The sequence below is a fragment of the Meriones unguiculatus genome, chromosome 14, assembly GCF_030254825.1.
Source record: "Meriones unguiculatus strain TT.TT164.6M chromosome 14, Bangor_MerUng_6.1, whole genome shotgun sequence".
Taxonomy (NCBI): domain Eukaryota; kingdom Metazoa; phylum Chordata; class Mammalia; order Rodentia; family Muridae; genus Meriones; species Meriones unguiculatus.
In genome coordinates this window covers 6,142,047-6,158,551 of record NC_083361.1, presented here as the reverse complement: position 1 = coordinate 6,158,551, position 16,505 = coordinate 6,142,047, and the positions used below count along the sequence as shown (strand labels likewise).

The 16,505-nt window shown below is 48.2% G+C and overlaps 1 protein-coding gene across 1 annotated transcript; it reads left to right on the top strand.

Annotated features, from left to right (window-relative positions):
* The first annotated feature begins 1,214 nt into the window (after window positions 1–1,214).
* Pdcd2l (programmed cell death 2 like) lies at window positions 1,215–15,847 on the top strand. The gene is made up of 7 exons (XM_021641758.2): window positions 1,215–1,343; window positions 1,449–1,615; window positions 1,720–1,780; window positions 4,252–4,628; window positions 6,234–6,335; window positions 11,416–11,564; window positions 15,669–15,847. Exons 1-7 carry the CDS (start codon window positions 1,236–1,238, stop codon window positions 15,797–15,799), a joined length of 1,095 nt encoding a protein of 364 aa, XP_021497433.1. The 5' UTR covers window positions 1,215–1,235; the 3' UTR covers window positions 15,800–15,847.
* Window positions 15,848–16,505: the final 658 nt, after the last annotated feature.

Here is a 16,505-nt window from a genome sequence, read left to right as displayed (position 1 = left end):
GGATTTTAAAACCACACCTTGAGACTGGAGAGCCAGCTCAGGGGCATAAGAGAGATGCTGACACCTGTGCTCACACCCACGTCGGCATAGGCACTGCCACACAAATGAGACGTTTTACCCATCCTACTTCCAGTTCCTATCACATGGGAATACACACACAAGCACAATAAACCTTGGGAGATATTAGCTGAGAGGAAACGCCTGCCAGGCTGTATTCACTGATTCAACCTGAGTCCTCTACTCGGGTTAAAATAAGACTTCCCATCATTTATGATTTCTTTTTAATATTTATTTTTATTTAAGTACATTGGTTTTTGCCTGCATGAGGATGTTGGATCCTGGAATTACAGTTGGGAGCTGCCATGTGGGTGCTGGGAATTGAACCTGGGTCTTTTGGGACAGCACACAGTGCTTTTAACCACTGAGCCATCTCTCCGGCCCCTAGAAATTTTTAAATAGTATTTACAGCCTCCTTCACTTGGTTGTTGTGGAGGGCACAGGATAACCTCAGATGGCAATCCTCTGGGGGTGTCATTTGTATCTATTGAGATGGCGTCTCACTTGCCTGAAGGCCACTGATCAGGCTGGCTGATTCGGTCCCGCCTGCAGGGTATTGTTTCGTTGAGATAATCTCAAACTATAACCAGGGCTGGCTTGAGTTTCCCTATGAAGTCCAAACTGTACTCCAGAGCTCCTTTAACATGCGCCATGTGTGTTCCTGGGAACCCTCGAACTGGAGGTGCAAGCAGTTGTGAGCCACCGATGTACATGCCCATATCTTGGTTTTTCTGAAACAGGGTCTCTGTGTAGCCCTGGTTGGCCTGGACTTGCTTTATAGACCAGGCTGGCCTCGAACTCACGGATATTCCCCCAGCCTCTGCCTCCCCAAGTGTTAGGATTAAAGGCGAATCCCATCACCCGTCTTCCCCACAGGTTAAGTGACTTTCAAAAAGTTACGGTCTTTCTGTTGTTGTTTCTTGTTGATTGCCGATTCCGTTACCCTGTCTCCAGTTCTTAATTTTTAGATAAAGCTTTTCGTAGGTCCCATCTCAGGGTATCAGAAATAAAACCCGCCAGTTTCTCAGACTTCAAGCCCAGGGCACACTCAGGAACCTGTTAGCTAGAAGGCCCCGCCCCGTAGTGTCCGCACGGGGCGGGGCCAGCGGCGCGCGTGCGCACACAGCGCTCCCCGTCGGCCGCCGTAGCTCGCGCCGTCACGTGGGAGCGCGGTGGGTATGGCGGCCGGCCGGAGACGGGTACTGCTCGGGCTTCGAGACGCGGCTGTGGACAGCTGCCCTAAGGGGCCCGCCGCCTGGACGGCCAGCAAGCTGGGCGGCTTCCCGGTGAGCGCGGCGCTGCGGGGCCGCGGCGGCGGAGGGTGTCCCCGCGGGGGAGGGCGGAGTGGGTCCCCGGGGTCTGAGCGCCTGTCCGTCCCCTCCCGCCCCCAGGACGCCCTACCGGCCGTTGCCGCTCCGAGGCCGCGGTGTGGCCGCTGCGAACAGCGGCTCTCGCTCGTCGTGCAGGTGTACTGCCCGCTGGAGGGCTCCCCGTTCCACCGGCTCCTGCACGTGTTCGCCTGCGCCCGGCCCGGCTGCGGCAACGGCGAGACGCGCAGGTAGGCGGGCGGGGCCGCCGGGCCCGGAGGGGGCGGGCCGGGAGGGCCAGGCCGGGGCTGGACGTGGCGGGCGGAGCCCTCACGGCCTCTGTCTTGCCCCTCAGCTGGAAGGTGTACCGCTCCCAGTGTCTGCAGGTGCCACCGGAAACCACTCCGAGCGTCGAGGTAAAGCGAGCCTGATTGGCACGCGTGTGTTTTGATATAATTTGAGCGCCTTTTCCAGCATCTCGCTTAAGAGCACCTTTGTTGTTCTGTGTTGGAGGCACAGTCTCCCCTCTCTAGCCCACGCCGGCCTTTAACTCTCAGAAATTTATTGGCCTAAATCCCACTCTGGTGCCCTGGTTACCTCTGTGCATTAACACACCCTCTTTTAGACAGTTTTCTTAAAAAAAAAAAAAAAAAAAAAAAGAGTTCCTTTGGAGGCTGGAGAGATGGCTCAGCCGCTGAGATCCCTTGTTGCTCCTCCAGAGGAGCCAGGATCCATTTTCAACACTCAAGTGGCGGTTTGAAATCATCTGTAACTCCAGTTCCAGCTTCCGGTGCCGCCTTCCGGCCTCACCAGTGTAGCAGGCACACAGTGGTGTACAGACATACATTCAGGAAAAACACTACAGGTAACACAAAAGTGAATCTAGGCGAGACGCTGATGGTGCACGCCTTTAATCCCAGCACCCCGGAGGCAGAGACAGGTAAGGATCTCTGAGTTTGATTGAGGCCAGCCTGATCTGATCTACAGAGCTAGTTCTAGGATAGCCAGGGCTACACAGAGAAACCTGGTCTCTTTAAAAAAGAGAAAAAAAAAAACAAAACAAAACACTGTATGTATATATATATATAAAATATATGTGGGTGTGTGGGCGTGGGTGTCAGATCCCTTGAGTGTTTTGAGAGCTGCTTAATGTATGTGCGGAATCCTTTCTCCACGCCCTTAATACAAAACTTTTAAAACTTGTTCTTTTTTGTTCTTTTTTTTAAAAATTATTTATTATCTTCATGTCCATTGGTGTTTTCTCTGCATGTATGTCTGTGTGAGGGTGTCAGATCCCCTGGGACTGGATTTACAGACAGTTGTGAGCTGCCATGTGGGTGCTGGGAACTGAACCCAGGTCCTCTGGAAGAGCAAACAGTGCTCTTATCCACTGAGCCATCTTTCCAGCCCCTTTAAGTCTTGTACAACTGGATGAGTTTTTGTCTTTCAGAATCATCACGTCCTCTTCTCTTACAGTTTTGTGACTTTTGATTTTACTTTCTGTTAGTGGATGTGTGTGTGTGTGTGTGTGTGTGCGCGTGTGTGCTTGTCAGCGCAGGTGTTTGTGAGCTGCCTGATGTAGGTGCTGGGGACTGAGCCAAAGCCCTCGGGAAGAGCAGCCGGGGAGTGCTCCTAACCACTGAACCTTCTCTCTAGATTTCGTGATTTTCTTTCAGTGTACACTTGAGACAAGTAGTATACTTGATTTTTTTCATTGGAACAAATGTCGGAAAGTATACGTATTCGTTTGTGTATGTGTGGTAGAAAAGCTCTTTCTTTTGAGCTAAGACATTTACATCTTTGCTGGGCAGATTGACACGCTGTTGGGGAACTCAGCCGCGACTTCTGGAAGCATATGTCACAGCCGTCCGCCAGGCTGCCCCCTGCGGTCAGGACACTTAGCTGTGCTGTGGGGAGTGGGTGCTGCGGGGAGTGGGTGCTGCCCTCTCCCAGAGCCTGGTGTGCTGTCTGTTCTCCTTGTGTTTTCACAACAGCTCTCGTGTGTGTCTCCTGTCTTTGGCTTGTTTGCAGACAAGGTGTGGATCAGTAGCTCCAGCTAGCTTGGAAATGTGTCAGCCAGGCCAACATCAAGCTCATAGCCATCATCCTGCCTCAGCGTCCCAGGGTTGATGTATGCCACTGTCCAGCCTGCTTCATGGCATTGCTCTTCACTTCATTCTTTGATTTTAGACGGACCTGATTCACTAACCCCTGAATTCATGTAATGTAAACTCCCAGCTGCTTAGAAGTCTGGGAAATGTGGGTTTTTCCTTTTTAGTCCCTATAGTACATAAAGAACAACAGAAAGATTTTGGGTTGAAGACACCTGGACCTACATGTACCAGTTGCCCTGAAGAAAGAAAGACAGTTTTTAAGTCACCTCTTAATGTTTGGGGTTTTGTTTGTTCTGGGAGTTATTTATTTCATTTTATGTGTTAGTGTTTGCCTGTGTGAATATTTGTGTACCACATGCACAACTTCTGCCCATGGAGGTCAGAAGAGGGCAATGGATCCCCTAGAACTGGAGTTACAGAAGCTCCTAAACCTGGGTCCTCTTGGACTTCTTAAGAACAAGCGCTTTCTGAGCCATCTCTTCCGCCCCGCATTTGTTGTTTGTGTGTTTGTTTTGAGACAGGGTTTTAGTCAGGGTCTCACAGAGCTCCATCTGCTTCTGCCTTGCAAGTGCTTAGATTAAATGGATGCAGCACCACAGCCTTAACATGTTTTTGAGTGGCTAGAATCCAGGAAGTTGAATTGGAGTGTGCCAGAGAGGAAGGGGCTAATATCTAGGCTCCCTGGGGGAGGTACAGGGATGGGTGTTGAGGCTGAAGGTATCGGTGAAGTCATCAAAGTGGGACTGGCCTGTATTTATTGACTGTTCTTCTAGAAACAGGATAGTGGCCTTGAAGCTGAGAAATGGTGTGAAGACGCACAGGACTGGGGAAGTGACAACGAAGAGACACTTACATCAGTACCAACTACCTCAGACTTGAGATCCAGTTCTGACAGTGGCAGAGGTGTCGATTGGGCTGAGCAGCTCCAAGCTCTCCACATCCAGGACACTACTTTAGCTGTTGCTCGCCCTTCCCCTTCACGGGAGAGGCTCTCAATACTTCCTAAAGTGCCACAGTTCCAGCCCTACTATATCTGTGTTGCCGAAGAGGACGATTATAGGAACGCTGTGAATCTTGACCATGCCCACAGCCTTCTGCGGGAGTACCAGCAGAGAGAAGGTGTTGACATGGAGCAGCTGCTTTTCCTGTGGTGAGAACCTGCTACCAAGCTTAGGTGTGGGCGGGAAGCTGCCACAGCTGGTTCCCTTTTGTTTTGGTACCTATGGCGAGTTGTAGAGAGAAGGGATGTGATCTGGCTTTTCTGTTTTGCTCAGAGAAGCAGACTCAGGCAGGAGCTGACTGTGTCAGCCAGCCCGCGTTAACTTGCAGACATGCTGCTGAGTGCGCTCTGGAACAGAACCCAGATGAGCAAACAGGAGTGTCGTTGCCAGGGGCTTACCTCAGAGCACTCACCCTTTTACCAGCCCCCTTTTCTGTTCTTTCGTGTGTTCATTTGTTTCTATTGTTTGGGGGTGCTAAGGATCGAACCAAGGGCCTGGAGCATGTTAAATGAGTGTTTTGCCACTGAGCTGTGTCCTTGGTCCTTGCTCTCTTTTCACTTTTTAGCAGTAGTTTTGCATATGTTTGTTGTGTTCAGGCACACAGGCAATGCACATGCAGAGGTCAGACATGGGAGGCGTCTGTTCTCTTCCTCCACCATGTGGGTTCTGGGGAAGGTTAGCAAGCGCCTGTACCCACTGAGGCATCACTTGGAGTGTGTTTTGATGTTGTTGTAATTGTCTTGTTTTTGAGAGAATCTTTTTGAGACAATCTCACATAGATCAGGCTGGCATCAAACTCTCTTTGTAGTCAACAATGAAATCTCCAGTTTCTACATGCTGAGATTACAGTGATGTCAGGTTTTCTGCAGTGTTGGGACTGAACCCAGGCCTGGTGGTGGGCAAGCAGTCCACCTGCTGAGCTACACCCCAGCCCTCTTCTGATTTTATTTTTTGAAAGTCCTGATAAGGAATTTGCGTGTGTTTCTGAGTGCAGATGCTCATGCTGTCACGGAACGTGTGAGATTGAGAGGACATCCTGTAGGAAGGAGCTTTTCCTCTTTTTTCAGCTTGTAGGTTTTGGGCATTGAACTCGGGTTCATTTTGTTTTGTTGCATTTTATTTTTGTTTTTGAGACAGGGTTTCTCTGTGTAACCTTGGCTGTCCTGGACTTGCTTTGTAGAGCAAGCTGACCTTGAACTTGCAGAGATCCGCCTGCTTCTGCCTCCCTGAGTTCTGGGATTACAGGTGTGCACCACCGTGGCTGGCTGAACTCAGGTCTTCATGAGTGGCACTAAGTGCCATGTTGTGAAGCCATCCTGCTGTTTTCCGTTTTCCAGTGTTTCCCAGGACCCTTAGAGCAGAGGCAGGGGGGTCAGGAGAATGTTCCTTGACTGAGTCTGCTGTGACTCCAGAGAAGGCTGTGACCCTGTCAGCTTCTCAGTCCTCACGTAGGAAATGGGAGGGCAGTGCTGTCTTTGCTCTTTTCTGCATGTGCTTTGGGGGGGTCCAGTGAGAGAGTAGATCTAGAGAGACTGTAAACCCAAGCACTAAAGAAGGCAAGAGCCAACTCTTGAAGATTGACCTTGACCTCTGTACAAGTGCCGTGGTCCATGTGCACCAACCGGTACAACATGGTAAGTAACAAAGTAGTGGAAGAAGAAAAATCTCTTGCTTCCTCTTGGAAATGCTCTAGTTGTCTACACATTCACAGAGTCACGTGGTCTCGTGGTCTCTGCTTCTCTGTTTTGTTGTAGTGATGCAGACGAAAAGTACGAGAAAGCCAAAATGAAAAGTGGAGATCAAACGTTTTACAAGTTCATGAAGAGAATTGCTGTTTGTCAGGAGCAGATTATGAGGTAAAGAAGACATGTTGTATTCTGTCTTAATTGGAAGCTTTGTGCTGGCGAGCACCTAGAGTCCCAGGCACTCGTCAGGGTACAGCGGGGAGACCATGTGGCCGGCCTCAGAAACACCCCATTTGACATTCCCTTTAATTATTTTTAATTTGTGTGTGTGCTTGTATGGATATGGGTGCCCAGGGAATCCAGAAGAGACAGGTGGTGGTAAGCCGCTCACGTGAGCACTGGGAACTGGGCTCGAGTGCTCTATTCTTAGCCACTGAGCTATCTCTCTGGCTCAGGAGGGATATACATTCACTCACTCTCAATGTATGTATGTGTATGTAGACACACATAGACACAGAAGAAGACATGGGATCCCGCAGACTAGAGTTATGGGTGGTTGTGAACCTTAGTGCTGAGACTTGAGCCTGGGCCCTTTGCAAAAGCAACAAGTGTTCTCAGCACTGAGCTGTCTTCCCAGCTCCAGCTTCAACTATTTGTTTGTTTGTGGGTTTTCTTTTCTTTCTTTTTTTTAAAGATTTATTTATTTTTTATGTATACAGTGTTCTGTCTGCACATACACCTGCACACCAGAAGAGAGCATCAGATCTCACTATACATGGTTATGAGCCAGCATGTGCTTGCTGGGAATTGAACTCAGGACCTCTGGAAGAGCACACAGTGCTCTTAACCTCTGAGCCATCTCTCCAACCCCTGTTTTTCTTCTTTTCTGTGTTTTTTTTGTTTTGTTTATTGTTTTTGAGACAGGGTTTCTCTGTGTAGCCCTTGCTGTCCTGGAACTTGCTTTGTAGACCAGTCTGTCATCAAACTCACAGAGATCTACCTGCCTCTGCCTTGGAAATGCTGGGATGAAAGGCCTGTATCACCACCACCACCCAGCTAGCTTTCAGCTTTTTAAGAGAAGTAGCCAAACTGTTTCCTGAAATGTCTTTACCCTTTATATTGCCTTTCACCCACAAGCTATGTGGTGTAATAATCCTAGTTTCTTCACACTTTACCAGAACTTGGTATTGATAGGATCCATTTAAAATAGTTATTGACAACCACACTGATAAGCCAGTTAAAGGTTTATGAGTTCAGGTGGTCATGGAGCATGCCAGGAGGCAGCGACAGGCGAATCTCTTGAGTTCATGGCCAGCCTGGTCTACAGAGAGAGTTCCGGGACATCCAGAGCTACATAATGAGACCTGCTTCTCCCCCTTTCTGCCAAAAAAGTTGTGAGGCCAGACCAAGTGCAGGCACACACCTCTGAAATGTCTTTTGATGCCCAAGCTCAGGTTACAGCATTTTTAAAAGACAAAAACCATAATTACAACAGTGCTGGAGGTGGGGTTACATCAGTTTCAGATTTGGGGTGGCCTAGTAGCATCTTAAAGCTCAAAAGAAATTTCCAGACACTACATGAAAATTATTTCTGGTTTACACTTCCTTTGAATTTTAGTTATATGTTTAGCTTGCACAAACATCAGTTATTTTTGGTTAATATGTCTGAACTGTGTTCCCAAAATCATCACTAAGACAGATGTGGCTTTTTAGAGATGGAAGGCTGAGAACTGTGTCGGCAGACACAGAATTGAGTTAGGACAAAATAGTGTTTTACCTTAGTCGTTTCAGGTACAGTCAGTTTTCAATTTTTCTAGTTGAAGAAGGTATATGGTGATCCTTTAATTGGGGCTTTAATGTTCCCTTCCTCTGTAACTGAAGGGCACTGACTCTTTCAAGTATTGTTACTACTTTTTTTTAGGCTGGGGATCAAATTCAGGGCTTCCTAAATGCTAAGGAAGCACTCCCGCTGAGCTGTATCCCCAGACTTCGGTGTTTTGGGTTTTCCGCATTTGCTCTGTGGGTTAGTGGATGCCCCTGTCATGGTGCATGTGTGGAGCTCAGAGACGCTTTGTAGAACTTGTTTCTCCCCCTCCACCACACGGGTGGATCAAGCTCATGTGGTCAGGCTTGGTTCCTTTACCTGCCCAGCCTTCAGTTTTTTGAGATAGAATTTTATGGGGTATCTCTAGCTGGCCGGGAACTGGCTGTGTAGCCCGGATTCAGTCTGAATTTGTGATTTCCTTGGGCCTCCATGCTTGCAGTGCTAGAATTAGCGCAGTGCTAGGGCTAGTTGACTGCACAGTCAAGCGGCCTCTGCCAGCGTGGCCTCGTGCGTCTGGGTGCCGTGTAAGGAGGCTCACATCGTCTCATGCTGTGACGGGCTTGCTGTCGATTCTGATGCTGCTCCTTTCTTGGGATCTGTTTTGCCTCATTCACAGAGCTGCACAGGGTTTCAGGGTGTTGGTTTGTTTTATCTTTGTTTTCACTATTTGAGATAGGCTTTTATATAGTCCAGGCTGACTCGAACTTGATGGGTAACTGACGATGACCTCTACTATCTGATTCTGGGCTGGAGAGATGGTTTGGTGGGTAAGAGCACTGGCTGCTCTTGGAGAGGACCTGGGTTTTTTTCCCAGCACCCATGTGGCTGCTCACAACTGTCTGTAACTGTAGTCCTAGGGGTTCTGACGCCTTCTTGTCACTGCAGGCTCTAGGCATGCAAGTGGTGCACATATATACATGAAGGCAAAACATCCATATGTGGGGCTAGAGAGAGAACTCAAGTGAAGAGCACTGGCTGCTCTTCCAAAGGTCCTAGGTTCAATTCCCAGCAACTACATGGTGGCTCACAACCATGTATAGTGAGTGCCCTCTTCTGGCCTGCAGGCAGAACACTGGATAAATGTAAATAAAATATATGATTTGTGTGTGTGTGCGCTTATTGGAGAAGGGGCCGGCAGCCCTTGGCTGCTGCCTCCCTCGTCGCTGCCAGCAGGGGGCTCAGCTCCTGCTGCTGCCTCTTGGCGCACATGTGCGGGCCGGCCCTCTCCTTGATGAACTCCAGCAGCTCCGTGGCGCACTGCTCACAGGGCACAAAGCCACGCACCTCCCTGGTCATGTCTTGTCACTTACTTGTTGTGCTTGGTGAAGCACCCAGGGCACCAGCTGTGCCTGGGCTGCTGACACTCCATCACCTGTGGCCCGTGTTGAAGCCCACGGCCGTGGGGTAGCTCAGGGCCACGACTGCTGCTCTCCAGTGGTGGCTGAGACAGGAAGCATAAACAAATGTTTTGAAAAGAAATTGTTCATTGTGCCTTCCCCTCCAGAACACTAGGGGCACAGGCCTGAGTTAACATGTGCAATCTACACGGAGCTTAGCCGCCTTCCACGCACATCCTCACTTCTGTGTAATTGTGGGGATGACCTCAGAGGGCAAGCACGGGTGCTCCCCTAGGCTCTGTTCACACGGTCAACCTTCTTTGAAGGTTATTCTTTTAAGATTCATTTAATTGCATGGTGTGTGTCTGTGTAGGTCTCTGTGTGTGTGCATGTGGGTAGTTAATCTCAGAGGCCAGAAGAGGGTGTCAGGTACCCTGGATGTGGGAGCTGGGACCTGAACTGTGCTCCTCTGGGGGAGGAACGCACACAGTTAACCACTGAGCCATCTTTCCAGCCCTAGCATGCGAGTCTTAGGCTGTGTATCTATTTGGATCTTTCCTTTACTCCTAGCTGCTTGCTGGTATTTGGACTATCAAACTCAGGGCCTCAGATGTGATGCTATGTCTTTACTTGTTGAGCTGTTTTGATGGCCCTGGCCTTGAACTTCTGATCCTCCTTCCAAATACTGGGATTTCATAGATGTACCCCATGCTTGTTTTTTTGAAAATCTACTTAGAAGGGGATTATACTGGCTTTAGTTAGCCAAAGTAATACCAATTTTCCTTGATAGTTGGCTGTTGGCAAACTTGTGTTCTTCTGGTCTTAATCATAATGCGAATGTTCAGGTTCCTTATCACACAGCACTTAGACATATGCAGACATATGTCTCTGCGTGGGTCACACGATGGCTACAGAGGTGTGATGAAGCCTTACTGGAGGCAGAGTGGAGAGTAGATGAAGATCCAGTGATGTTCTGGGGATTTTAGATACGATGCTAACACATCAGCTGGTGAGCTTTTGCAGACAACACACCAAGCTGTGGAGGTCATAGAGCTGAGGGACCAGACTGGTCTACAGGGACGGAGGGGATTTACAGTAGGCCATGTCTACAGTCAGGGTTGAGCTGAGCTGAAGCCCCTGGGCAGTTGGCAGTACACAATAAGTAGTCATTGACAGGCTGGCAGTCACGGTCACTCGGGTGTTCTCTTTGTGGGGCCAGGTGAGGATTTCAGGTCTCAGGCCAGCTGTGTTGGCTGACTTTCTGGGCCTGATTTCACTGGTACGGTCTGAGTGCATCTGTGTGCCCTTGTGGCCCCTGCTTCAGTCAGTGCGGAGTGTAGCCTTTCTGCCTTTGGGAAGGTGTCATCCGTCTCACGGTAAGGCGGGCCACCCTGCTTCTAGTTTGTACTCAGAAGGGAGCTAGCACACATCTTGGCCTGAAGCTGAGTCATGCGGTATGGAGGAACTTTGGGCAGGGCTCAGAGGCTAGCCTATCAGTGTCCTGTCCAACCTGTCGCATCCCTCAAGGCTGGAGATAGTCATTGTCCTAAACCTGCAGTCACGTGGGACTGGTGGATGAGCAGTCTTAGGGTAGGTGGCCCTTCCAGAGGAGGGTGGCTGTCCATGAGGATGAGGCTGTACCCTGGACTGAAGTGAGCGTCTGGGAACCACTCAGTCCTCCAAGCAAGGAGGACTTTTCCAGACCTCCAAGAGGAGCAAGACAGTTTTGGCAAGATGGCATGTTGCTAACTAAGTAATTAGGCAGGTAGGTCTCTTCAGTCCCGTCTGGCGTACGTAGTGAGCTCCAGCGCCTACATGATGAGACCCAGTCTGAAATAAAATAGTGTTTGTGGAAAGCAGAACTAGAAACTAACACGCTGGGAAGAGTAACACATAAAGGGGTTCAGTGACCCCAAGCTCTCTTCACGGCCGAGTCGGTCCCCTTGCTGTTCTCCACACAGTCACTGGTGGTGCCTTGCTTGTGTGCCTTTGCTGCTGGGGAGTTCGGCTCCTGGGACTGCACAGTGGCCTCGGAGCTGGGGTGCTGTGTGCATGGCTCTGACTCATGGCTCTGGCGTTCCTTGTCTAGGTATTCGTGGAACGGAGAGCCTCTCTTTTTGGCCTGCCCCACATCAGACATCTCTGATATCCCAGTCTGCAGCGGCTGTGGAGGCGAGAGGACGTTCGAGTGCCAGCTGATGCCCGCACTGGTCAGCATGCTCAGCAGTGATAATCTAGGTAAGAAGCCCTTTACTGCGTGTTTGTCTCCAGCTTTAGTGTGGAGTGGGATACAATGAGATACTTTCTTTAATTATTAAATGTGCAACAGTGTAGAGAATTGAGAAATGGTAAGGAATTTATCATCCTGCAGAATTCTAGCACCATCATTGACAGTAGCCTTGTTGATAAACTGAGACTGAACAACCTAATTTACCCTTAGTGTGGGTGTGTGTGTGAGTGTGTTGCCCGCCTGCGTGACTGTGTCACATGTATGCCTGGTGCCTGAGACCGTGTCAGTCTCCTGAAGCTAAGGGTCCAGGGAGGAGAGCTGCCTTGTGGAGCTGGGCTTGGAACTGGGGCCTCTAGAAAAACAGCTACTCTTAACTGCCCTGCCATTTCTGCTCTTCTTAATATTTTGTCACAGTATTATATAGCCAGATTTTAGTGGCGTTTCTATTTGTTTTTGAGAAACAGTTTTATGTACCATACTCTAGCTGTGAGCTCTAGTCTATAACCATGAGCTTCTGTTCTTCTGCCTCCACCTCCAGGGTGCTAGGATTGCAGGTGTGTGCCACAATACCCGGTGTTACACAACGAAGCTTAGTGTCATTTAGCCAAGTTGCTTATCTGCCAGCAAGATGGCTCAGATGGCAAACTGGCTAAAGGAATTAGTCCCAAATACCTGACAACCTGGTTTGTTCCCTGAATCCCACCATGGAAGGAGAGAACTATTCCCAAAAGTTGTCCTCTGGCTTCCGAGGAGCATGTAGCATGTGTGCATCCTCCCCCTCTCTCTTTCTCGCTCTGTGTCAGCGTCTCTGTCTCTCACACATACACGTGCACACATGCCTGGGGCAAGGTGCATTCTTCTGGTCCTCCTCACGTGGGAAACTGAGGCAGGACAGTGCTTGAGGACAGCTAGGACAACACACTGAGACTGTTTCAAAAAGGGAACAAAATAGGGTTGGGTTGGGGCTGGATTGCTGGCTCTGTGGTTAAAAGCACTGGCTCCTCTTCCAGAGGACCCAAGCTCAATTGCCAGCACCCACATGGCAGCTTACAACTGTCGGTAACTCCAGTTCCAGAGGATCTGATGCCCTCTTCAAGGCTCTGAGGGCCCTGCACAGACGTATACAGGAATACAGGCAGGCAAAATCCTTATACAATGGGATGATAAAAAGTTAGAACTAAAAACAAGCCAAGCAGCACAAACATCTTTAATCCTAGCACTCGGGAGGCAGAGGCAGCTTAGTCTAAGTGAGTTCTAGGACAGCCAGTGCTATGTAGAGAGATCCTGTCTCAAAAAACAAAACCAAAAACAAACAAACAAAAAAAAAATAAAGTTAAGTAAGGACTGGGAAGATAGATTAGAGGTAAGCATTTGCCTAACACAAAGCTTTAAGTTTAATTTAAACTTTAAATAGAAATACATTCTCTAAATGGGTTATTTTGTCGTTGCCTTTTTGTCTTTTTTTTTTTTTTTAGAATTTTTTTAAGGAAATGTACAGTTTGGAGAGGTGGCTCCAAGGTTAAGAGTACTTGCTGCTTTTCAGAGGGCCCTGATTCAGCTCCAGTACAAGGCAGCTCACACAGTGTCACTCAAGTTCCAAGGGATCTGATGCCCTCTCTGACTACCCTGGGCTCCTGCAAACATGTGGTGTACATACATACACATAAAAACTAAAAAAAAAGTAATTTTATAATGAAGTAATACATTATTCAGGTTCATATTCCTATAAAGAAATATCTGAGGCTGGGGATGGCGGAGCAGGGTAGCACAGCCTGCTCTACATAGTCAGTTCTGGGCAGGCTAACCACAGCTAAAGACCCTGTTCAAGTCTCCAGGCTGCTGTTAAGGGCAACATATCATGAAGGACCACATGACCGAGGTAGGAAACAGTAAGATAGGGTAGGATGGGTTAGGTCATGGTCTTTTGGGGGTTCTAATCTTGGTGGCGTAAGGATCTGTGCCAGTAGGTTCCACTGAAAGCTTCACAGAGCCTTCCAGAAGTGCCATCCCGCTCCTAGCTGCTTCTTGTCTTTCTGGAACCGCATGTAGCTGCTGTGGCTGGCCTGGACTTACTGTGGAATCTTTGGTTTTTTTTGTTCTTGTTTTTTTTTTTTTTTTTTTTTTTCCTGTTTTCCAGGGCTAGGGATCAAAAACAGCATTTTTCCTTCCTGTTGTCTTTTTTCCTTTTATTTTTTGCAGTAGTAGGGATGGAATCTGCAGCCTTAGTCATGCTCTCTATGTGGTGTGCCTCTGAGCTATATCCCTGACCAGAATTTGTTGTTGTTGTTGTTGTTGTTTTTGCTTTCTTAGAAGGGGCTTCTCTTTTTTTAGCCCTGGCTGACCTGGAATTCACTCTGTGTACTAGGCTGCCCTCAAACTCAGCGAGCCCCCTGCCTCCGCCTCCCAAGGGCTAGAATTAAGGCATATACCACTGCCATCCAGCACTTTACTTTCTTTTTTTTTTTAATAGTTTATTTATTTTCATTTTATATGCATTAGTATGAAGATGTCAGATCCCTTGGAATTGGGGTTACAGACAGTTGTGAGCTGCCACGTGGGTGCTGGGAATTGAACCCAGGTCCTTTGGAAGAACGGACAGTGCTCTTAATCACTGAGCCATCTCTCCAACCCCACTTTTCATTTTTTAATTGTAGGCACTTGAGTCCTCTTTTGTTTTCGTTTTTTTAAGATGTATCTTATAAGGCTGAGTATTTGGCCTGCATGTATGTATGTATACCACATACATGCTTGGTCCCTGCAGAGGTCAAAAGAGGTCATCATATCCATTGAAAATGGAGTTCCACATGGCCATGAGCCATCCTGTGGTTTTTGGGAAACCCAGCTCCTCTCTAAGACCATCAAGGGCTCTTAACCACTGAGTTATCTTTCCATCCCCCTCTTTTGTCCTTTTCTTACTTTTTTTCTTTTCAGACAACATCTCATTATTAGCCCTGGTTACCCCAAACTCACTGTAGAGAGCAGACTGTCCTACCCCTACCATGCCTGACCCCATCCCTAGCCGCTCAGTGTCTTTTTTTGGGGGGGGAGACACTACACAGATAGAGGGTTTCCCTGTGCAACCTGGCTGCCCTGGAACTCGCTGTGTAGCCCAGGCTGGCCTCAAACTCAGAGATGTGCCTGCCCCTACCTCCTGAATGCTAGATTAAAGGTGTGCACCACCACCACCCATTAAATTCTTTTTTCGTATTCTTATTTGTATATGTCCCCTCGTGTGTTGGTATGTACTATGGCGCATGTGTAGAGTTCGAGGTACTCTCCTTCCACCATGTCTGAAGTGGGCTCGCTCTTGTTTGCTGCCGCTGTCGTGCTCAGGCTAGCTGGCCTGAGAGCCTCAGTCTCCACTTCCCAGCTGTAGGAGCGCTAAGATTACAGGCTTTGCCTTGCCAGCATTTGTTTTGTTTCCTCTAAACAGGGTTTCTCCGTGTAGCTCTCACTGTCCTGAAACTCGTTCTATAAACCAGGAATGGTCTCACACTCAAACATTAGCCTGCCTTTGCCTTCTGAGTGCTGGGATTGAAAGTCTGCACTACCAGACCCAGTTCACCTGGCTTTGTGTGTGGGTTCTGGAGACCCCAGGTCTTCAGGCATGAGCGTTTACTCTTGGCGGTTCTTTTTTTTTTTAATGTTTATTTGTTGTTCCTTTTTATGTATAGGAGTGCTCTATCTGTATGTACATTCCATGTCAGAAGAGGGCATCAGATCACATTATAGATGGTTGTGAGCCACGATGTGGTTGCTGGGAAGTGAACTCAGGACCTCTGGAAGAAGGGACAACGCTCTTAACCTCTGACCTATCTCTCCAGCCCCCTCTTGGAGGTTCTTAGGGGGTTTTTGGTTTTGTTAAAGAAATAAGTTTTTATGGCAGTTGTATACACACACACACACACACACACACACACACACATACACACGTGTGTACTACCTTTTGTTTTTCTTTTATGAGATGGGGACATGGTGTAGCCTGGCCGGCTTGAACTGACTGTGTAGTCAGTAATGACCTTGAACTTCTGAGGCTCCTGTGCTTACCTCATCATGAATGCACCTTTTACCTTTCTTTTTGTTGGACTCTAGAGCATATGGTATTTTTTCAGGTCTCACTGTGGAATTTGGAACGATTCTCATTTACACGTGTGAGAAGAGTTGCTGGCCTCCGAATCAGCAAACACCCATGGAAGAATTTTGTGTTATACAAGAAGACCCAGATGAATTTTTACTTAAGTAAAACGCTTTCTCTTATTTATACAAATTAAAACAAAATTTCCTATTCAAATATACGTATGCTTACCTCATTTTTAGCTTTTCTCTTCCTGTGAGACAAGGTCTCACTATATTTACCCTTGGCTGGTTTTGAATTTGTGACATTCCTCCTGCCTTAGACTTAGCATGTAAATTATTAACTAATGTTTTTTGTTTGGTTTATTGTTGGTTTTCTTTTTGTTTTGTCTTGGTCTCTGTGTATAGCCTTGGCTGGTCTGGAATTCAGCAGTCCTCCTGCCTCAGCCTCCCAAGTGCAGGGATTACAGGTGAGGACTACCATGTCCAGCTTTAACTGTTGTTATTATTTTGTTTTTTGAGATAGCCTTTTTCTGTGTAGCCTGGGCTGTCCTGGAACTTGCTCTGTAGACCAGACTGGCCTTGAACTCATAGATTTACCTGCCTCTGCCTCCTGAGCGCTAGGATCAAACACCAGCACCACCACCACCCGGCTATTAACTGTTATTCTTTATATTGCTCTTTTCTTTACTTCTGAGATTGAGCTGGGGCTTGAACCACCACCTCCTGACTGCATGGTAGCAACTACAAAATGCTTGCTCTTGGCCTAGAGGCCAGGGTCCCCATCCAGCAGACACCCCTGTGGGCATTCTGTCTTGAGTGCAGTAGTCAGCATCTTCCCATCCCCCACCTGTGTATCCTCTTGCACCCTTTCT